This window comes from Helianthus annuus, chromosome 11 (assembly GCF_002127325.2).
Source record: "Helianthus annuus cultivar XRQ/B chromosome 11, HanXRQr2.0-SUNRISE, whole genome shotgun sequence".
Taxonomy (NCBI): Eukaryota; Viridiplantae; Streptophyta; class Magnoliopsida; order Asterales; family Asteraceae; genus Helianthus; species Helianthus annuus.
In genome coordinates this window covers 3,736,684-3,761,137 of record NC_035443.2, presented here as the reverse complement: position 1 = coordinate 3,761,137, position 24,454 = coordinate 3,736,684, and the positions used below count along the sequence as shown (strand labels likewise).

The following is a 24,454-nucleotide window of genomic DNA, read 5'->3' as shown; positions in this document are numbered from 1 at the left end:
GCAAATGCAGCGGAAGGTTTTACATAGTTTGCAGACATGGTGATACGAATATCCAGATCAAGAAATGATGCAGAATATACAGAGGACAAATAAGAGAATAACGTGGACAATTTCGGTTAATAGAAACTGTCTTGATATCCGACATTGTTGCCGGTAAAATGAATAAATACATATGAGTTTGGCGGTTCGATTTTGGCGGTTAACTGTCAAAGACAGTTATTTGAAATCGTTTACCCCGCTTATCAACCGATTATTACAAGACCATATCATCCATTAGTCAAATACTTATCATACGTAATACTACTTATAAGTTCGAGTGATTAATTAAACTAATAAACATAACTAAGTTTAATATTTCTAACACTAGTAAATCTTTTTACATAGTGATAAAAATTATAAAGGAAATATACGGCTTGTCTACAGGGCCGGAACTAGGCCACTTTTGTGGGTTCCCAGGAACCCATTCAGTTTAGAAAAAATGGGAAAAATTAGTGAGAACCTCGGGAAAAAAATGGTAAGAATGAGTGAGAATTTACCAAAAGTAACCCAGTGAAAAAAGTTCTTAGATCCGCCACTGCTTGTCTAAAAAAAGATCAAAAATTAACTTAAGATCTGCAGAATTTTTAAGCATTATCTGGTCTAATCAAAAACAATTAACAACTCCCCCTTTTCTATCAAAACCATTAATATAATAAAGATATCAGCTCACCTGATTTTGCCTACTCCAACTTCATGCATCAACCTCTAAACATTGCCTTCTTCTTCCTCTTACAAATACCAACTTTCCTCTCAATCTTTTTCATCAACATTCAAACATCACCCAATGGCAGCCAAGAACACCAACATGTTTTCCCTTATTTTCAGTTTCATTATATTAGGATTAGCCCATCTTAACTTGGTTAATACACTAAGTCCTAGTTACTATGATCAAACATGCCCCAATGCTGAATCAACCATTACAAGTGTTGTCAAGAAAGCTATGTTGAATGATCCAACAGTTCCTGCTGCACTTCTAAGAATGCATTTCCATGATTGCTTCATCAGGGTGATTCTTCTTCTTCCACTTACATGTCATATGCAAAACAGTAAATCATTTTGATTAATTGTTGATTACTAAACTTAAAACTTTGTAGGGGTGCGATGGTTCGGTGTTGTTGAACTCAACTGGGAAGAACAAAGCTGAGAAAGATGGACCTCCTAACATATCATTGCACACATTCTATGTTATTGATAATGCCAAGAAAGCAGTAGAGGCTTTATGTCCTAAAACTGTATCTTGTACAGATATCTTAGCATTAGCAGCAAGGGATGCAGTTGTAAGATTAAATATATTTATTTTATATTTAATCTAGTAGCCATTATAATCATTTACATTATACGGATCAAAATATATAACAATCCTATTAAATAATTAGTTGGTAATTGTTGATGGGCCTAATTACCCTTATTAATTAATTAGGGTTTCCTCCTGGGTGCATATATAAGGAGAATAATGTGGAGGTTAAAGGGTTAGATATTTTCACAAACCCTAATAGCACATAACATCAATCTCGCCTCCCTCTCCACAACCGATTCCCTTGTCGGTTTCTTATCATCACCATCATTAGATTGCACCCTAAGGAGGAACCAGACCAAGATGACAATCATGTCAAAACTTATTGCTGTGTCTCCATCTGGATTCTCTGTTGGCCTGTACTGCTGCAATCAGGTATGTTTTCATGTTTTCCTTTATGCCTAAAACAGAACTGGCCAACATGTGGTATCAGAGCATATGTTGATTAATCAGTTATGTTTTCGTATCCATTAATTCTGGGATTGAAATCTGGAAAGTGGAATTTTGAAAGCCTAATTAAATTCATAAGCCGGTTTCGAGTCACATAACCTGAGTCCTCTGTTTCGGGAAAAAGAAAGGAAAAAGAATGTTTTTTAATGAGTCGGAATCATAATGGTAAATCTTAACTGTACCGAAATCTGTTTAAAGCCTTAAAATTCAGGTTTCGGGTTCCAGAATTATTATTTTATTTATTAGGGTTCTTCATGTTCTTAGTGAAATTCGAATAAATTCCCTTATTTTGGAATGAATTAAGGATTAGAAGGTGTTTTTCCTGTATTTGATTAACTTTTATCTCTTAAGATTTCGAAAAATCTGTTAATGTTATTAGATATAATTTTCAAAATTATTGGATAAATATAAAATATCTTTTAAAGCAGGAAATAAAATATACCAAATCCCTTAAAATTCGAATTTCAAACTTATCACACTAACAGCTGTTAACGGGAGTTTCGAGATCATTTGTTTAACGACTCAAGACCATAAGGTCTCTACTCGAGACCATAAGGTCTCTACTCGAAATCATAAGTGTTCTCAAATGTTTACAACTCGAGACAACGATTTTGACTCGAGATCATAAGGTCACGGACTCGAGACCACCGAGGTTTCGACTAAGGGCTTAAATCTGTACAACTCGAGACAAAGGTCTCGACTCGAGACCATAAAGGTCACAACTCGAGACCATGGTTGCGACTCGAGACCTCATAAGGAGTCGAGATCTCATAATTCACAGCAGTCGAGACCATGATTACGACTCGAGACACTGAGGTTGCGACTCAAGACCATTAATGAGTCGAGACCTCATAATGTTATAAGCTGAGTCGAGACTTGACTCGAGACCTCATAACTGACTCGAGATCTCATAACTCAGTCGAGATCTCACTTGAAACCTCATTATTTTAGGCTGTTTAATGTGAACTAAGATTTAGCTCGGGGCTCTGCGCTAACAGGTGGTTTGCTATTAAATGATTGGTTTTTGTAATTACTTAGTTAATTAATGAGGATCAAATAATGTTTTACAAAACCAAAATGGCTTAACTTGAATGAGCTTCTGATGTGTCACTTCTGGCCAAAGCTGATTTGATGCATCTACTTATCGTTCAAGTATTACGAAAGCTATGTTAAGTGTGCATCATAATCATGAATGTCTTAATATCTGGCCAAAGCTGATTTAATTCCTTCATAGATGGCATACTTAACAAGTGCATAACTAAAGTGATTGTCTCAATTTCTGGCCAAAGCTGATTTGTTACAACCACTTTGCACACATGCTTAAATGATTACACTTCTAGCCAAAGCTGTTTTGTCTTCGTTTAAGTAGAACTTTAAGTAGTCTATTATTTTGATGTTAGTAATAGACATATCACAACCTCTTCACACAATGATCCTTATATTAATGATCCTCAATTAATTTTTATGATCATTTGGTCTGCTTATTCTTAGTACCCATAATTTTACTCACTATAATTTTCTTCTATAAATCTATATCTCATCCACTCTAATTCCTAAATCTCATATGTTTTGCTTAAAGTTTCTATAAAAATTAGCTCTTAAATTAAATCCTTGATTATCTCTTAAGACACGATGATCCTATTGCTCTCTTCTGATAAAGCACTACAGAAGAAAAGTAGAGCATGATGAATAGGACAAATCAAACATGATGTCTCTTCTGATAATCAAGAACTCAGTAACATAAGTGCTGTCACTAAAAGGTTATTCCAGATTAGGTCTTTCCTAAGACTAATCTATAATTGTGGAATAATCACTAGAACTCCTAAGATGCATGCCTTCATTTAAAATTATAAATTATAAAGCTAAGTGGTATATGTGAATACATAACAATGTACAATACCATGACCCATAAAGTTAAGGGCTTACACATGGAAATAAGTATATTTTTCCAGTACATTACATACTAAGATTTTCACTTGTACAATTTGATGCCTTATAAATCAACTATAACACTCAAAAATACCAAATTATAACGAGTGTGTTGATAAGCAACATATCTACATAGAAATAAATGTTTGAAATTGGAAAATAAGATGTTATTCACCTTATATAAGTCTTATTAAGAGAGCTCATAGACGGGTATTAATTAATGGCCGTGCGCAATTGCATATCGTACTATGAATGACTAAGTATTAGTTAATTTTCCTCATCAGTTTGATTTTGTATGTCTCTAAGAATATGTCAAGCCGGTATAATGGCATATAGACAAATAAAGTTACAAATCAAACAAAGGGCTTATGCGTATTTTGATCATAACGATTAGGTTTTAAATTAAGGCTATAGTATGATTAATGGGGGTCCTGAGTCGCATAATGATTCAACGGCTGTATTTCTCTGCTATAATACTTGTTTAAGGCTAAAATGAGTGTTAACTCCTGATCAGGCTTATCTAACACTCATAGTAAATGATTACTCGGCTAAGTGGGAGAATGTAAGATTAAATATATTTATTTTATATTTAATCTAGTAGCCATTATAATCATTTACATTATATGGATCAAAATATATAACAATCCTATTAAATAATTAGTTGGTAATTGTTGATGGGCCTAATTACCCTTATTAACTAATTAGGGTTTCCTCCTGGGTGCATATATAAGGAGAATAATGTGGAGGTTAAAGGGTTAGATATTTTCACAAACCCTAATAGCACATAACATCAATCTCGCCTCCCTCTCCATAACCGATTCCCTTGTCGGTTTCTTATCATCACCATCATTAGATTGCACCCTAAGGAGGAACCAGACCAAGATGACAATCATGTCAAAACTTATTGCTGTGTCTCCATCTGGATTCTCTGTTGGCCTGTACTGCTACAATCAGGTATGTTTTCATGTTTTCCTTTATGCCTAAAACAGAACTGACCAACAGCAGTCACTTTGGTTAGTAAAGCATCTTTTTTAAAAACTAAAAGTTTACAAATTTTACAATTTGATTTTAATTTCGTTTCGAGTTTAAACTTGATTTGAATATAGTCCGGAGGGCCAACATGGGATGTGCCAAAAGGAAGAAAGGATGGAAGAGTTTCGAAAGCTACCGAAACACGACAATTACCTGCTCCAACATTCAATATTTCCCAATTGCAACAAAGTTTTGCACAAAGAGGTCTTTCCATAGATGATTTAGTTGCACTATCAGGTAATTGACCAAATATCACCTAGAATGTCCAGATATCCGGGTTCTTAGTGACTCCATTTTAAACAAAGTAACAAAACTTTTTGCTCTTTAGTAATAATATTTATCTTATAATTATAGCTAAAAGATATAGTTTTAAAGATTACTCTTATCCTTCAAGAATATATTTTACAAACATATAGTAACTGATTTGTTACACGTTTTACAAATGTGTCACCCAAAATGTTATTTTTCTTGTAGTAATTTTTTTGAAGCAAATGAAATAAAGATTATCATTTGCTGACCAATGTGTAGGAGGACATACACTTGGGTTCGCTCATTGCTCATCCTTTCAGAACAGGATACACAACTTTAGTTCAAAGCAAAGTGTCGACCCGACTCTGGAATCATCATTTGCAGCCAGTTTAAAGAGTGTATGCCCTGCAACAAACACAGCGAAAAATGCGGGTGCAAATCTTGATGCGACTCCCACAACTTTTGACAATAGATATTATAAGTTACTTCTCCAAGGCAAGAGTATATTCTCTTCTGATCAGTCGTTGGTCACATCGGCAAAGACCAAAGCATTGGTCTCAAAGTTTGCTAGCTCACAACAAGAGTTCCAGAAAGCATTTGTGAAATCCATGATTAAGATGAGTAGCATCAGTGGTGGGCAAGAGGTAAGGCTCGACTGTAGAGTGGTAAACTAAACCAAACTGGTGGAAAAGGAAGGTGGCTGGCGTAATACGTTCTTGGTTTAAATTAAATTTGTTTATCATTTATGTTGATTCAGTTAGATTCCATTGGAGTTTGATGGGTCATTATCCATAAGTTTAGTAATGTTTTGTACTGTATTTGGGGAATAATAATGGTTATTGTCTAAAGAATATTCCACAAGCTTTCTTTTTCGACTTAGATATAAAGCTAAATTATGAAGTTATATCATTATGCACATATTAAGTTTGTTCTTACCACATTTAGGAGGTGAAACATGTTGTCCTGTGTTTGTGAAAATTTCTAAGGCCTAAACCAATGAAATTGTTGATTGAGCAGGAACAAGCAAGAGATTATTGGAGAATAAAAATTATAAACTTTTGTACATCATAATATATAGATGTGACCATAAAGAGTATAGACACATCAACCACAGTATTAGTAAAGAGGTATAGAGAATAATTGTTTTCTACACTTAGTTTTATTTGTCTACCAAAACCTCCATACTTTTCACATGTGTTGTATTCTCTTTGTTATTTTCGTAGCAACTAATACGCTAGAAGTGGTGGTTCCAAAACTAACTAGGTACGCTATGCATGCCGTGTTTGCACAAGGTGGAAGTGGATGTCCTTTGACATACATTGCAATCTACCTCTTTCGTTTGCAAATTCCTTGAGTAGCATAGAGTTATGACGATACATAATAAGAAATTAATAAGTTTTCCTAACTTTTGGATTGGTTGTGAGACTTATTCCAAGGAATAGTTTCCCATGTTTGTAAGGTTCCACCTGTGCACACATTTCAAAGTTCTTTTGTTATTGTTCTTCGAAATCAAGGTAGAGAAGTAGACCAAACCCAATGCAATGCAATGCAATGTATTTGAGGTGCATTTGTGACATGGATGATGAGTCAGGGAAGAGAGTAGAGAGAGGGTAGAAATGTTCTTGGCTAAGTGCATGTATTTGTAGAGAGAGAATGAAGTTTGTGAGTAATGAGGTTTTAATAAAGAAAGAGAAATAGGAAAGAGATGATGTGGCAAAACTTATTGCAAAAATTTTGATTATACACCGGAGATGGTCTAATAGCTTGTTCTTCTTCAAAATCAAGATTAATTTTATCTGAAAATGTAATCTAATGCAAAATTACCTATATTATTATTATTATTATTATTATTATTATTATTATTATTATTATTATTTATTTAAATTAAATTTAGAACACAATGAACAGTAATTTACCTATAGATTAAATTAGAACCCAAAGAACAGTAACATCTTCAAGGGGATTAGCAAATGGTATCGGGTACAGGTACCGGTATCAAATTTATCAAACTGGGTATATTTTTAGTACTACCGACTTTTGACATTTTCGGTATCGGTTCGGCACCGGTATTCACCGGTTTTTGCCCTCAAATATTGGTCTGGTACCGAGCCGTACCGTGTCAGTTATATTCGGTACCGGTACCCACTTTTAGGGACTTTCGGTAATGGTATTTTCGGTACCGGTTGGTACCGAGCTCATCAAATCCTATAGCAATGTAGCAATACAAGTAATTGCACCGTTTAGATTACTTTTCATACACGCTGTAAGTAAACTGTATTTCGTTTGAATGAGGTTTTATATACAAAACAACTTATTTTGTTCTCTTTTTTGTCTTTATAATGAATAAATTGTAGCATGTAAAATTAACTTGGATCTGTAGCAACGTAGCAATGCAAGTAATTGCACCATTTAGATTACTTTTCGTACACATTGTAAGTAAACTGTATTTCGTTTGAATGAATGATGTTTTATATACAAAACAACTTATTTTGTTTTCTTTTTTGTCTTCTTCTGTAATGAATGAATTGTAGCATGTGAAATTAACTTGGATATTTAGATTATTGATGAGCAAATCATATAAAATTCTGTAATCAAACCGGTATCGTATCGGTACCAAATTGCTATACCAATCATTTTCTGTACCAATTTGGTACCCACCTTTTGGCGTTTTCATAATTGTTACTTTCGGTTCGACACCGGTCTAGCACCATACCTGTATTTACTGATTTTTACTTTCAAATACCATACCGTATGGTACCGAGCATTTTCGGTGCCGGTACCTAATTTCGATGATTTTACGGATCGGTACTTTCGGTGCCGTTACCGGTACCGAGCTCATCCATATTTTAACGTGTTAGCACCGCAATAACTAAACTGAAAACAACCGAATTTCCAACATGTAAGACGTGTGGGTCCTATTATTGTATATTAGATAATTTAAAATTGTTTTTTAGGAAGAAGTGACTATCGTTACCACGTCATTTTTATTTATGTTTTGATATTTGATATCTGCTTGCCGTTGCTGACACGCGTTTTGCAGACATTAGGTCTCCGCCGTAACGCGAGGGCGGAAAATCAACTAGTTTCATTAATTCATAACATGACCCATTATTTTTTTGAGGGATAAAGGATTATTATTTTAGCCAAAATTTTAGCCGTTTGTAAAATCTAATAAGCATGCTCAAAGAACACAACACTAAGATTTCAATATTTTTTTATAAAATGCAATGCAATTCACTCAAATATAGTTTTTCTATCGAGATTTTTCATTTTTCTTTGTTTATTTTTTTTTTTTTTGGAGTGTTTTGGTAGATTAGGTGGAAAAAATCTAGAGTTGCAAAAACAATACAATAACAATGAGTTAGTTATGATTGGTGCAAGACTTCAACCACTTTAACCAAAGAATATTTGTTTGGAAACATATTGGATGCCAATTGGTCAAAAGTCCAAGTCTGCTATCAAAATATTAATAACAATAATTGTATTATATTCAGTAGAATTTTAAGTAATGCATTCTAAATGGGTCTAGAATATTTAAGCATTATCCTACAAATCAAAAACAATTAACAACTCCCCCTTTTCTATCAAACACCATTATAATAGAGATATCAGCTCACCTGATTTTGCCAACTCCAACTTCATGCATCAACCTCTTAACATTGCCTTCTTCTTCCTCGTATAAATGCTAACCTTTCCTCTCAATCTTTTTCATCAACCTTCAAACATCTCCCAATGGCAGACAAGAACACCAATATGTTTTACCTTATTTTCAGTTTCACTATCTTTGGATTAGCCCATTTTAACTTGGTTAATACCCTAAGTGCTAATTACTATGATCAAACATGCCACAATGCTGAATCAACCATTACAAGTGTTGTCAAGAAAGCAATGTTGAATGATCCAACAGTTCCTGCTGCACTTCTAAGAATGCATTTCCATGATTGCTTCATTAGGGTGATTATTCTTCTACTTCTTCCACTTACATGTCATATGCAAAACAGTAAATCATTTTGATTAATTGTTGATTACTAAACTTAAAACTTTGTAGGGGTGTGACGGTTCGGTGTTGCTGAACTCAACCGGGAAGAACAAAGCTGAGAAAGATGGACCTCCAAACATATCTTTGCATGCATTTTATGTTATTGATAATGCCAAGAAAGCAGTAGAGGCTTTATGTCCTAAAACTGTCTCTTGTGCAGATATCTTGGCATTAGCAGCAAGGGATGCAGTCACTTTGGTTAGTAAAGCATCTTTTTTTAGTAACTAAAAGTTTACAAATTTTACAATTTGATTTTAATTTCGTTTCGAGTTTAAACTTGATTTAAATATAGTCCGGAGGGCCAACATGGGGTGTGCCAAAAGGAAGAAAGGATGGAAGAGTTTCGAAAGCTACCGAAACACGACAATTACCAGCTCCAACATTCAATATTTCCCAATTGCAACAAAGTTTTGCACAAAGAGGTCTTTCCATGGATGATTTAGTTGCGTTATCAGGTAATTGACCAAATATTACCTAAAATTTCCAGATATCCGGGTTCTTAGTGACTCCATTTTAAACAAAGTAACAAAACTTTTTGCTCTTTAGTCATAATATTTATCTTATAATTATAGCTAAAAGATATAGTTTTAAAGATTACTCTTATCCTTCAAGAATATATTTTACAAACATATAGTAACTGATTTGTTACACGTTTTATAAATGTGTCACCCAAAATGTTATTTTTCTTGTAGTAATTTTTTTGAAGCAAACGAAATAAAGATTATTATTTGCTGACCAATGTGTAGGAGGACATACACTTGGGTTCGCTCATTGCTCATCCTTTCAGAACAGGATACACAACTTTAGTTCAAAGCAAAGTGTCGACCCGACTCTGGAATCGTCATTTGCAGCTAGTTTAAAGAGTGTATGCCCTGCAAAAAACACAGCGAAAAATGCCGGTGCAAATCTTGATTCGAGTCCCACTACTTTTGACAATAGATATTATAAGTTACTTCTCCAAGGCAAGAGTATATTCTCTTCCGATCAGTCGTTGGTCACATCGGCAAAGACCAAAGCATTGGTCTCAAAGTTTGCTAGCTCACAACAAGAGTTCCAGAAAGCATTTGTAAAATCCATGATTAAGATGAGTAGCATCAGTGGTGGGCAAGAGGTAAGGCTCGACTGTAGAGTTGTAAACTAAGCCAAACGGGTGGAAAAAGAACTAATTAAATGTTCTCAGGTGAAATATGTTTATCTTTTTCTGTTGATTTCATTGGTGTTTGAAGGATTATTGATCCAAAAGTTTAGTCAGGTGTTGTATTTGTAATGGGTACTAATAATATTTATTTTTTAGTGAAAATATTCCACAAACTTTCTTTTTCGCCTTGGATGTAAAGCTAAATTAAGAAGATATTGTTAAATAAATACAAGTGAAGTCGGAACACACAAGACCAAACAGCAAACGAACCAAACGTTCGGGCACTGTTCATGAACCGTATGGTCACAGCTATGTCTTTATGATGTGCAAAATCATTATAAAACATAAAGACATAGACGTGACGCATCAACCATAGTGTTAGAGATGACAAATGATTGTTTTGTGATGCAAACTTAATAAGATAAAGCTACACACTTATAGGAGGATAGGAGTAAAAAAGTTTATGGTACGTCTCAATCGTGAGTTAATCCTAAAGGTATATAGTTTTGAGAGACCAACAAATTTAAGTAATGTTTCACAGTTCATGTTGATCAAATTAGAAATGAAATTTTTCTGAACCGGAAGCATCAAATATTGACAATTCTTAAAACGCTTGGTCTATTGACGTTTCGGAATCACGATTTAACTATTCCATTGACGAATATGAAGAATGAGCTATTTGGGATAAGAACGATGGTTATGTTTTTGATTTTCTTACTGCAAATATGTCTCCCTCATTGTTGTATCTTGCACAAGGAACTAGTTCTGCTTCTCAATTATGGAAGAACATTGAGAATCAAGGATTCACTCTGATTGACTTGTCGAATCAAGATCATAACTCTAGTAATTGGCATCAAGATCATTAGTGGATGCATGAGGCGTTCTTTGAAGCTAGGATTTCGACTGATTTGGGTATCTGCATGTTCAAGACTCACGTATTTTGGGCCTAATCAATCAATATTGGGCCCACATCTAAATGCTACAGCTGCTAGTGAATCTATTACTCCACATGCTAGTGTTCCTGTGTAGTCAACGGTTTTGTTGGTGCACTTGTGTCTGTACTTTGTCTGTATTCAGTCACGATGTAAACGATGTTCCTTAGTCTTGTAAGTTTGACCAAGTCAACCATCCTCCGGTTTGACTTGGCCAAACAGTTAGAAAATGTTTGTATATGGTTGTCTGTCTCGAAGGATAAGAGATCGAAGGATGATGTGGATCCTTCGATCTCCTCGAAAGATGAACCTTCGATGGATGCTCGACAGATCATCCTTCGAGATGAATGCTGATCCTTCGACAGGTTTGTCATCGATAGATGATCCTTCGACCATCTATCGGATCCTTCGGCCAAGACAACCAGTGCTGGGTATATACATACCCATGCAATGTGTGTTCATTAGTTAGTCACAAGAGATAAGGCAGACAACTTTGAGAGAGTATTCTGCTGTGAACACACACACACACACTAGAGAGTTTGCAAAACTGATTTGTGAACATTGAGCTTGTAACCGGAACCTTTCATTCGTATTAATACAAGTGGTGTTAATCGGTGAACCTTGTGTGTTTGTGTTTGTGCTTGTTTCATCCCGGTTTGCTTGCTAGCTTGGATTCCGCACTTGCTAGTGGGTTAGTATAACAAGGTTTAGGTTCGTCATCCTCCAAGAGGGACCTACAAGTGGTATCAGAGCTAAGGCTCTTTACCTTGTTTAAAACCGGGTTTTTATTCAAGTTCTTGGTGTGTTTGAACACTTGGTTTAGCACCCGTTTTTGTTGGTTTTCCTGCATTTTTAAACTGAAAAACGTGTTCTAAACTTACCGGGAGTGTTCATAAGCGGGTTGGGTAACTTAAAAACTTGTTTTTAAGCTTTTGGTGATTTCCGGCCATAACTCCGGTCGTAATTCCGGTGACTGGTTCTGGATAAGGGTGTACATTTTGGGTAACATTTTCAAAGTTGGTGGGAAAGTACAGTCTGACCATACCTTTTGCCGAAAGTTGACTTCACCAACCTATCACCTTTTCACCAACCTTTCACATCAGTGTCAGTGTGTCAGTGAGCTTTCGAAAGATATCCTTCGACCTCGAAAGACCATCTTTCGATCAAAGACAGCTCGATAGATAAGCATCTTTCGAGTAGTCTTTCGGAGTCTAAGCATTATCTTTCGTTTCTGGAATCTTTTCGAAAGATAGTTGTTCGAAAGATAAGGATTTATTTCGAAAGATAAGGATTTATCTCGAAAGATAAGGATCTTTCAAGTGTGAATCTTTCGAAATTTTGAATCTTTCGAAACCATTGCTCGAAAGTCAACAGTGATCTTTCGAACACTGTTGATCATTCGAACAAGTGTTGATCTTTCGTTTGTAATCTGTTTATAGTTAACAAGTTTCTGTTTTTCAGATCTTTCGAACCAGGATCTCTCGGCTGTGTGTGATCTTTCGACTGTCATCATCTTTCGGAATATTCATATAGTATTTATTTTTCTTATCAATCATGAATCCGAATTGGTGGAATCCGGCTCCAGACAGTGGAAAATATACCAGTTCTGGTTCCACTCCTTCATGGTGGGGTACACCGGCTCCCGATAGTGGAAAGTACACAAGTACAAGTCTATCTCCTTCATGGGCCGAGTCTCCGGTGTCAACATCTTCTCAAGCCAATCAGTGGGCGCTAGTCTCGAATCAAACTCCAAGTATTCAAAGTATTCTACTGAGCGAAAGCGAAACAGGAAGTTTGAATCGACCTCCAAAGCTGATGCATTTAAACGAGTATCCGGGTTGGGCTGATAGATTCCGTACATATGTTCTGGGTCAAAATACAGAGCTGTGGATACGTTTCACCACAGATTTCGATCAAGCTATAGAGGTTGCTGCTTCGTCGACTGCTACCTTTGCCGACCTTCCAGAGGATCAAAAGAAAACATATGATCTGGAAAAGAAAGCCTACGCCATTCTCACTCAGGCGTTAAGCAAAGACATTTATCATCAGTTTGTCAGCTTCAAGACTACAAAGAAGTTGTGGGACGGTTTGAAAACCAGAGGAGTAGGGAATGAAGCAACACGCCAATTGCGTCATGATCTTCTCAAGAAGGAATTTGACAGTTTCACGTGCTTAGATAAGGAGTCTTTGGGAGACATGACAAGTCGGTTTTATCATTTGCTTACTGAGTTGAATAATTTTGGTGTATCGACAACTCAAGCAGAAGTGGTGAAAAAGTTTGCTGATGCTTTGCCTCCCCAATGGAGTAGTTTCTTGGAAATCCTGAAGTATAACGGAGTGTTGAAAACTACAAATATCAACGACTTCATGCAGCTTTTGGAAAACAAGGATCAGGAGGAAACATTAAAGGCGAAGAGAGTTCCATTGCCACAAAATCCAGAAATGTATTTTGGAACTTCCAGTACTTCGTCTGCAAGAACCGGTCCACATGCTCCACTACAAACGGCGTTTGTCACTAGCACGGATATGTATGGCAATCCGGTGCAAGTTCCTGTTAAGCCACCTCCCACCACAGACATGTATGGAAATCCAATACAACCACCTCCTCCTCCTCCTCCTGCTCAACAACAACGTGCGTGTTATGGAGGAACATCATCTGCTGGTCAGCAATCAAAGCCAAGTACAGTACAGCTCGACACTTCGAGCTTCTCTAAAGTCAGTGTAGAAGTAGCTAAGGAACACATGGAGCTACTTAACACTGTAGTGAGCGCGTACTGTGGATTAATAGAAGGTCAGATTGGCAACATTAATCTGACACAAGAAGATTATCGGCAGATTGATAAAGAAGAGATAGACTTGATGGATATCAAGTGGGCCTTTGCTAGTGCTGTGAGAAGAGCAAAGGATTGGATGGAAAGTACTGGCAGAACCAGCTTGGAAAGTAAGAGAGACACCAAGTATGGGTTCGATAAACAGGCAGTGAAGTGCTTCAACTGTGGTGAACGGGGTCACTTTAAGAGGGAATGTACAAAGCCAGCCCAGCACGGGAATCAAAACCCCTTCAGAAACCAAGGCAACCAGCAGAACAGAAACAATGAGCGTACATTGGTGCCTGTCAACAACCAAACTAACCGGGCACTTGCAGTTCAGGTGGATGAAGGTTGTGACTGGTCAATCCAGTTGGGTGGTGATGCTCCCGATGGAACAGCATGTTTTGCTCAAGTTGTGAAGGAGTTAGTTCACACCAGTGGTGGAGAATCTTCCGCCAATGGTGGTGAATCTTCTGATGATGAAGACTCGTCTGGGTACAGCAGGAGTGTTGATGAAGAATCATCCAATTCAGGCGATGATCATGTGGGTGAGACATCAAATGCAGCAATCGATGCAGATATTGATGAACTTTTGGGGGAAGCTGCAGCAGAAACTCAAAGAAGATCTATTCTGGTGGATCAAGCTGCTTATACTTCGTCTTCTCTCCATTCAGCCTTTATGGCTAATGTCGACGGTTCATCAAGTCAGGTATGTGTCGATGAACCCACTGTTATTACTTGTGATGAATGTGATAGATTGCATGCTAGATGTGCTGATTTAGAGAAAAGTATGTCTGAGTTGCAAGGCAAACATGATGCTTTACAAGCTAGTTTGTTTGACTTGCAAGACAAACATACTACAGTGAATGAGAATTTGAGTGACTTGCAAAGGAGAAAAGGGACGTCACGTGCATAGGCTATAAGAATTGTCCACCTCCAGTGAGACATAATTATGATGCCATGCCGGATGAGGAGGACAGGGTGTTCTTTGAACCATCTGTGCCTCTAGATGTGAAAGAGTTTGCTGCAGGACTCGGATACCAAAAAGAAGTATCCTCAGATTCAGATGTGTCAGCAGATACATTTGTAAGTGCTGAACAGAATCAAGATCCTCCAGTTGTGATCGAGGATGCTGATTCTTCTGATGATGAATCTGATGATGCTATCCCAGCAAAGTCTGATGCGGTAGCCAAAAATGAGGACATACCTCTCGAGAATCACATTCTATGTGATCCCCCTGCAGAACCCGCTAAGACTGTTGCAACTGAGTCCTCATCTGCAGAAGAGCCGGAGTGTGTGAATTTGTTGTACACTCTTGTTGGTGATGATAAAATTTACTCAGACAAAGATTTTCCCATTAAGAATGTTAATCAATCCTTAATCTGTAAAGTCTTTGAAAATTCGACAAGTAAGTTTTTGGGAAAGACAGGACCACGTGTTACAGTTACACAGTGTCCTCCTATTCCAAAGGCTGAAATTCGAAAACAATTTGGCAACAAGAAATTACCAACAGTGCCAAAACAGCAAAATCACACCAAGCCCAAAGGAAAATCACCGGCTCAAGCCCAAAAGAAGCCGAATCAAAAGAAGAAGAAAAACGTTAACTTTGTGAAATCGACGGGAACGGATAAAATTGAGACTTTTGAAAACAAATCTAACTTAGATTTTGTCAAGAAAGCTATTATACAGAAAAGGAATGAACCAAGCAGTTCAAAACCTAGTACCTCGGGTTCACAAAGTTCATCATCATCGGCTAGACGAACACATGATACTTCGGGGTTTGTTGAACGAAGATCATGTTTTGAGTGTGGAACAATTGGACATATAATTAGAAATTGTCCATATCTTCATAAGCAAAAAGAAAAGGTTGATGTTCCCCGTGACCACAATGACCGTAAGCGATCTGTTTCTGTAAAGCAAGATCCCCGCCTTGTAAAAGAAAGGGAAAAGAAACAAAAACGCCAACAGGTCAAGAAAATTGAAAAGGCAATTAAAACCGATGTGGTTAACAAATCATCTGTTGCTGTAAAACCAGACAATTCTAAAACTTCAAACAATCAAGAAGTTAAAATTTTAAAGAAAGACACTGGTAAAACAAAACAGACCTGGAAACCAAAATCGGTTACTGAATCAGGGGGACCATCACAATTCACCAACCATCAAAGACAAGAAGTTATTGTCATTGATGAAAATGGAAGACCCAAGACCACAATGGCTTGGGTCCCCATCTCCAACTAATTCATTTGAGTTCATGTGCAGGGTGTTCCAGGAGGAACTGTCAGTAGTCATTGGATTGTTGATAGTGGGGCATCCAGGCACATGACAGGCGACATGAAGCTTCTCTACGACGTCAAATCTATTAGAGGAGGTTATGTTGCTTTTGCTGGAGATAAAGGTGGATATATAACGGGTGAAGGAATGATATCCAATGGGATTGTCAGCTTTGACAAGATCAAATTTGTGCAACAACTTGATCACAATCTTCTTAGTGTTTCTCAAATCTGTGACAAGCAGTTCTCAGTACACTTTGATGCTAATGGATGTTATGTGCTGAAGCCCGGCTTCAAAATTCCAAAAGAATGGATTCTCTTGTCAGCTCCAAGGATAAATGATTTGTACGTCCTTGATATGAGCCAAGCTATTACTACGTCTGCACAAGCAACTTGTTTCGTTTCCAAAGCCACAGAAAAAGACACTATCTCTTGGCACAGACGAATGGGTCACATTCACTTACGCAAAATGAATCATTTGGTTTCAAATGAATTGGTGAATGGTGTTCCCCTCAAAAATTTCCATCTTCAAGACGTCTGTGTTTCGTGCCAGAAAGGAAAGCAAACGAAGAAGAAGCACCCTACAAAGAAAATCAACACGGTGGCAGTTCCTCTTGAACGTTTGCACATGGATTTGTTCGGTCCTGTCAAGCACAAGAGTATTCGGGGTGATCAATACTGCCTCGTGATAACTGATGACTATTCAAGATTTTCCTGGGTGGCGTTCATGGCACACAAGAGTGAAACCTTTGGCATTATCAAAAACTTGATCATTCAGATTGAGAATTTGTATAAGTTGAAGGTTAGGCGGATACGTAGCGACAATGGTACTGAATTTAAAAATCATTCCATGACGGAGTTTTGCACTTCAAAGGGTATTCTTCATGAGTTTAGTGCAGCTTATACTCCTCAACAGAATGGCGTCGCTGAACGTAAGAACCGCACATTAATCGAGACTGCTAGGACAATGTTGGTAGAATCGCAGTTGCCCATTCCATTCTGGACTGAAGCTGTGGCCTCTGCATGTTACACATTGAACCGAGTCCTTACAGTCAAAAGGCACAACAAGACCTGCTTTGAGCTTCTTCAAAAACGGAAACCAGATTTGTCTTATCTTGAACCGTTTGGAGCTCCACGCACAATCATCGATCCTAATGGAAAGTTTGGGGCAAAAGCAATTGATGGATACTTTCTTGGGTATGCCACCCCTAACTTACGAGTCTGGAATCTAGAGACTAAAAGGGTCGAGGAATGGTCTGAGGTCAGAGTACAGAGGCACACCTTACCAGTCAAATGTCCGGGTCAACCTTGGATGTTTGAGTACGATGACTTCTTCAATTCGATCAATGTTGAAGCCGTTGAAGAAAGTGCTGCGGCTAGGATGTTTTTCGAGAGTGACAATGCAACAGTTTCACCGGTGGTTCGTCCAATTCTTGTCAATCAAGAACCATCTTCTTCGGTGAACAATAATACTCTCAACAATGAGGATTTTCATGATGCAAACGAATTGAACGAATCTTCAGAGGATGATGAATTTCTAGATGCAGATCAAGAAGCTCCAACAACAGCAGTTCATGGTACTTCAGAGGGTACTCCTCCAGTGGATACTCATAGAACAGCTGAGGCTACTGCATCATCCTCTTCGTCAATTCCGGGTCTTGATTTGGTTGTTGATCTTAATCTTAACAACCTGGGTATAAATATTCTAGTTCGAGAAAATCCTGAAACTAGGATTCATAATACCCATCCTCAACAAAACATCATAGGAAATGTGCAAAGTGGCATTCAAACAAGAGACATGTTGCGAAACAACAACAATGCAGGCTTGTATGCGGCTATTCGAGAATCCGGGCAACAAAACGATTGGTCTTTCGCGTGTTATGTTTCACAGGAAGAGCCAAGAACTTGGAAAGAAGCCCTGAAAGATAACTCTTGGGTGGAAGCAATGCAGGAAGAACTGCAACAATTCCAGAAGCTGGGTGTCTGGAAACTCGTAGAGAAACCTGCTGGATACAAGAAGATTGGTACCCGTTGGGTGTTCAAATGCAAAAAGGATGACCGTGGAGTTGTTGTCCGAAACAAAGCACGTTTAGTCGTTCAAGGTTTTCGTCAGATTGAAGGGATCGACTACAACGAAGTGTATGCACCTGTTGCACGTCTCGAAGCAATTCGAATCTTTTTAGCCTATGCGTCTTTCAAAGGATTCAAGGTTTATCAGATGGACGTGAAAAGTGCATTTCTACATGGTGTGGTTGAAGAAGAGGTATATGTCGAACAGCCTCCAGGTTTTGAAGATCCTATCCATCCCGATCGGGTTTGGTTGCTCAACAAAGCTCTCTATGGTCTACATCAAGCACCGCGAGCTTGGTATGCAACCTTATCACACTATCTGCTGGAGAACGGTTTTCATAGAGGTCTTATCGACTGTACTCTTTTCATCAAAGAACAAGATGGAGATCTTCTTCTGGTACAGGTATACGTTGATGATATTATTTTTGGTTCTACTAATGATGTCTTGTGTAGGAATTTCGAGCGCATTATGCAGGATAAATTCGAGATGAGTGCTATGGGGGAAATGACCTTCTTCTTGGGCCTACAAGTGCAACAAACGGAGTCTGGGATATTCATCCATCAGACTAAATATGTTGGTGACATCTTGAGCCGGTTCCAGATGTCTGATGCAACGCCCATTGGTACCCCATTGCCAACAAATCACGGAATTACTCCAGACTTGAAGGGTGAAGCTGTTAGTCCTTCAAACTACCGCGCAATGATCGGATCTCTTATGTACCTCACAGCATCAAGGCCAGACATAATGTACCCAACGTGCCTGCTTGCCAGATATCAAGTCAATCCGAAGGCCTCACATCTTGCAGCTGTTAAAAGGATTTTTCGTTATTTGAAGGCTTACCCTGACACCGGTCTGTGGTACCCTAGGGATAATAACTTTGAACTGGTTGCATTCAGTGATTCTGATTTTGGCGGATGCAAAATCGACGGCAAATCCACAACGGCTGGATGTCAGTTTTAGGAAATCGCCTAGTCACATGGCAATGCAAGAAGCAGACATGCGTCGCTATATCAACATGCGAAGCTGAATACATTGCTGCCTCAAGTTGTTGCTCCCAAGTTCTTTGGATCCAACAACAATTGCGGGACTACGGTTTTGAATTCCTAACTACTCCTATTTACGTTGATAATTCTGCTGCTTTAGATATCACTAGAAATCCTGTGCAGCATTCAAAGACCAAACACATCGAAATCAAATATCACTTCATACGTGATTGCTTTGAGAAAAGACTAATCGATGTTGTTAAGGTCCACACCGATGACCAACGTGCCGACCTTTTTACCAAAGCATTTGACAAATCAAGATTTGACTTTTTATTATTGGTAAACGGCATTAAGGTCAAGCAAGAGTAAAACCAACATCGGAAAATCATTTTTGTAAATATCTTTGTGTTTTAAATTTATCTTAGTTTATTGATTTTAGGGGGAGTAAATCCAAAATCTGAAAATCCAAAAACATCGAAAAATTTCAAAAACACAAAAACAATAGAAAAACAAAAATGAGTTTCCTGGCGAGCAAAAGAGAAAATGATAGTACATCAGTGGTCTATCCAAACCTCTTTAAACCTAAAATGAAAAACGATAAGCAGCTCTATATAAGATGTATCGGTAGGCTCACAATCATTTTAAAGTGTGCAGGGTGATATAAATCTTAAATCGACTGAAGATCAGGTGGGAACCATTCATTGGCATATGGTCTTAGTACCGAAATTTCGTTTGATAGATTGCCGAGGTTCTGAGATATTCGGTCTTTATGCTGCTTATCATCTGGGTATCATGGTTGTATCTTTTACCGAAAAATAACGGGGACGCAAGTCTAGATCTTCAATGATACTATACATACGTGTACATATTACATACTGCATTCGACCTCAATAAGTGATAAACAATCACATGTCCATATCAAATAAGTGATAAAATATCACATTTATCCGGGAGTCAAGTTCGTCTCTCTGCTGTACGGAAGTACTGACCTGTTCACGGACTTGCTCCTGTGCCCCTCATGCATATGAAAATCAAGTTCCTCATCAATAAGTGATTATATCACATAGGGCTTGTTTTCAAATCAAAATAAGTGAGAATCTCACATCATATACGGTCAAACAGATGATAATCGGTATACTCACCGGTAAGATGCACCCTCGTGCATACCTTGATACGGGAATGTGTCGTGATGTGGATGAACACCGGTCGGTAAGTATAAATCATACCTTAACGTATCCCCTCGCCATGATTACATCTGATAAGTTGAGCTTTAGTGGACAACAATACCGATAATTGTTGTAGGATGCTTATCTTAATGTTAATTAATTGAACAACAGGAGCGTTTTGGCATGACCGTACACTGATATGATTCTCTTACCCTCGAAACTCGCAAAAAGAATGTCTGTATATATTTATTTACTGCTTTCAGTCTTTACATTTGAAAAATTCAAAAAGCCAAAAAGATTTTATTTCTATTTTATTTTCGATCGTACGATGTTGGAACTCGAGTCTTCGTTACCTGAAACCTGAACGGAAACCGAATTGACTAAATCTTCATAAACGGTCGAAATTTGCAAGTTTTGAAAGTTGGAATCTAAAATTGACAAATTTATTGAACTTTCAAACTGTCGGACGGTGTTTGATTGAAACATGGTCATACGTGTGTCACTTGTTTATGTTAACTAATTCCAAGCAGTTGTTCTCATTACGCGTTTAGATTTCTTGCATGTGCAGATTCTAAAGGCTAGGAGAACATGGTCGATGACAAAACTTTGGAACGAAGACACGACGTGAAGGCACTCAAATGATGAAGATGTTCGAGTTGCCGCTGACCATCATCAACACCACAAGGATCTCACTTCATAAAGATCACGTATTTCACGAGCATAACTCAAGGGGGAGCTTATGTTAAGGGGGAGTTTGTCAACACACTTCCTACATGATACGGGTAGTTTGTTGATACACTCTCTGCTTTCAAGACGTGAAAACTTTAAAGATCCTCCGATATTGAAGACTTGAAAGGACATCAGAGTCTTGAAGACATGAAGATCAAAGATGATCAAGATCAAGAAAAATCTGCAAACATCGAAGATCGAGACAAAGCTACAGCCAAGGGGGAGTTTGTTGGTGCACTTGTGTCTGTACTTTGTCTGTATTCAGTCACGATGTAAACGATGTTCCTTAGTCTTGTAAGTTTGACCAAGTCAACCATCCTCCGGTTTGACTTGGCCAAACAGTTAGAAAATGTTTGTATATGGTTGTCTGTCTCGAAGGATAAGAGATCGAAGGATGATGTGGATCCTTCGATCTCCTCGAAAGATGAACCTTCGATGGATGCTCGACAGATCATCCTTTGAGATGAATGCTGATCCTTCGACAGGTTTGTCATCGATAGATGATCCTTCGACCATCTATCGGATCCTTCGGCCAAGACAACCAGTGCTGGGTATATATATACCCATGCAATGTGTGTTCATTAGTTAGTCACAAGAGATAAGGCAGACAACTTTGAGAGAGTATTCTGCTGTGAACACACACACACACTAGAGAGTTTGCAAAACTGATTTGTGAACATTGAGCTTGTAACCGGAACCTTTCATTCGTATTAATACAAGTGGTGTTAATCGGTGAACCTTGTGTGTTTGTGTTTGTGCTTGTTTCATCCCGGTTTGCTTGCTAGCTTGGATTCCGCACTTGCTAGTGGGTTAGTATAACAAGGTTTAGGTTCGTCATCCTCCAAGAGGGACCTACAGGTTTCACAACCCAGTTTTGCTTCTAGGCTTGCTGATTTTGTTAGTTTTGGGCCACGTCACAGTTTACATTAGGCTAATCAACACTCCTATGTTCATTTTGGATTTACCGCGGATTTATCTAACATTTGTGAGAAAGTAGATTCATGGATACTCGACTGTGGGGTCACTGCACATATGACCACTGACTTTTCTATAGTATTTGATGCTGCTCCCTACGCACCGGCTCTAAGCGAGTCGTTGTAGGCAATTGTATGGCTCTTACTATTTCTCACGTTGGCACTGCCTTGCTTCATTTATTTGATCGTACTCTTACTATTAGACACGTTCTTATGGTTCCTAGCTTAGCCAAGAACATCGATCACGCAGTTAGGTTTGTCCATTCTGACTTTTGATGGACAACTCACCCATCATACATGTCGTAGTCCACATAAGCTATATTCATTTGCTACTTTCACTTCTGTTTCTCGTGAGACTTGGCATTCTCGTTTGGGTCAACAGTCTGATGATGTTTTGTCTAGATGTTCATTTTTTACATTTGATAAAAAAAAACCAACACACACATTGTACTGCTTGTAGTGTTTCAAAATCAACTAGATTTCCTTTTACATTAGTTGTATCCCATTATACTTCACCTTTATATATTATACATTGTGACATTTGGCAAGGGCTTTCATCATACTGTTGGTATTGACTACACTGAGATTTTCAGTCTTGTGGTCAAACCTACTACTACTACTCGCCCAGTTCTTTCAGTCACTTTCTCTAAAGGATGGTCTATTCGTCAGGTTAATGTCAACAATGCCTTCTTACATGGGGATCTTCCTGAGACAGTGTATATGACCCGACCCCCAGGCTTTGTTAACTCATCTAGACCACATTATGTTTATCGTCTGCAGAAGGCTCTTTATGGCCTAAAGCATGCTCCCAGAGCTTGGATTTCCAAGCTATCCACAACTTTGCTTACTTATGGTTTTACCAAGTGTCTTTTAGATGTATCGCTCTTTGTTTATAGCTAGGATTCGATACTTAGTTATGTCTTGACCTATGTTGATGACATCATTTTAGTGGGAGCTCTTTTGTTTTCTTACTGGCTTGATTGGACGCTTACATTCTCAATTTACACTTAAGAATTTAAGACAGTTGTCATATTTTCCAGGTATTAAGGCCACATTTTGTGAGGATATTTTACACTTATCTCAACAACGCTACTTACTTGATTTACTACAGTTCATCAGTCTTGTTGATTGTCAACCATTATTTACTCATGTCTCTTTCGGTAGACAACTTTCTCAACATAAACATACGAGTGATCCTTTATATGAACCTACTATGTATCGGAGCACTTTTGGTGCATTAAAGTACCTTGTATTGACACGGCCAGAGATTGCTTATGCGGCCAGTAAGGTGTCACAATTCCTTTAGACACCAAGACACCTACTAATCGACATGTCATTGTCAAGCGCTTTTTGCGGTATCTTAAGGGTACCATTTCTCATGGGTTATGTATACATCGGTCCTACTTCTATTGATTTACATGCTTATAATAATGTTGATTAGGCTGGATGGCCCGATGATCAACGTTCTACCACAGATTATTGAGACCACCAACACGAGTAAGTCCATGATTGGTCGTTGTCGGTGGGAACTAGTTTCTAAACGATATCCCTTGGTTTTACTAAAGATAAGATTTATGATAAGATTCCTACCTAGTCTTTTTAAGATGCCTGTCCTGGGATAAGATAAGATTTTAAATTAGATTTTCATCAAGGTATTTTAGGCATTTGCCAATGCGATCTATTCGATACTCATAATCGTAGTTGTTAAAAGCCATTGCCTTTTGCGCCTAGGCCCATTTTCCAGGCGAGGCAGGACAATTGCGCTTTAAGTCGAGACATGCAAACATTTCGGCGAGATTCCTAGATTCCGGAGAGTTTTCGGCCAAATTCCAGCCGGATTTCTAATTTTATCTAAGGAAAACTACTTTTCTACACTAATACACTAGTATTTTACAATTTTTGGTACTAAATAAATGAAATTAAATGCTCTATAATAGCTTTTGTTTATTTTATTTAAACAATAGTATTATTTTTCTAATACATAATATATATTTTTTTTTCATGCTGTGCCTTTTTTTGGGCTTATCGTCTAGGCCCCAGACGAGGCCTACGCGCCTTGAGTGCACCTAGCGCCTTTAATAACTATGCTCATAACTACACTTACTTTTCTTTGTTTTCCAAAACCTCCCTGTTTTTCACATGTGTTATATTCTCTTTGTTAATATTATAGAAACTAATATGCTGGAACTGGTGGTCCCGAAAACAACTAGGTACTATTAGAATATGTAAATATTATGTATCCATTATATTAGGAGATAATTATGTATTTGATATGTTTCCATATCTCTTGTATTGTATCTACCCCTATTTAAAGGGATGTTATTATTGAATGGAGGACACGAATTATTC

General features: G+C 37.7%; 2 protein-coding genes across 2 annotated transcripts; both read left to right on the top strand.

Moving 5' to 3' along the window:
• The first annotated feature begins 823 nt into the window (after window positions 1-823).
• Window positions 824-5,667, top strand: LOC110887546 (peroxidase 64). The gene is made up of 5 exons (XM_022135124.2): window positions 824-1,045; window positions 1,134-1,316; window positions 4,120-4,125; window positions 4,819-4,981; window positions 5,273-5,667. The coding sequence occupies exons 1-5, from the start codon at window positions 824-826 to the stop codon at window positions 5,665-5,667; spliced, it is 969 nt and encodes a 322-aa protein (XP_021990816.1).
• Window positions 5,668-8,725: 3,058 nt separating this feature from the next.
• LOC110889195 (peroxidase 64) lies at window positions 8,726-10,291 on the top strand. The gene is made up of 4 exons (XM_022136702.2): window positions 8,726-8,947; window positions 9,042-9,230; window positions 9,325-9,487; window positions 9,779-10,291. Exons 1-4 carry the CDS (start codon window positions 8,726-8,728, stop codon window positions 10,171-10,173), a joined length of 969 nt encoding a protein of 322 aa, XP_021992394.1. The 3' UTR covers window positions 10,174-10,291.
• Window positions 10,292-24,454: the final 14,163 nt, after the last annotated feature.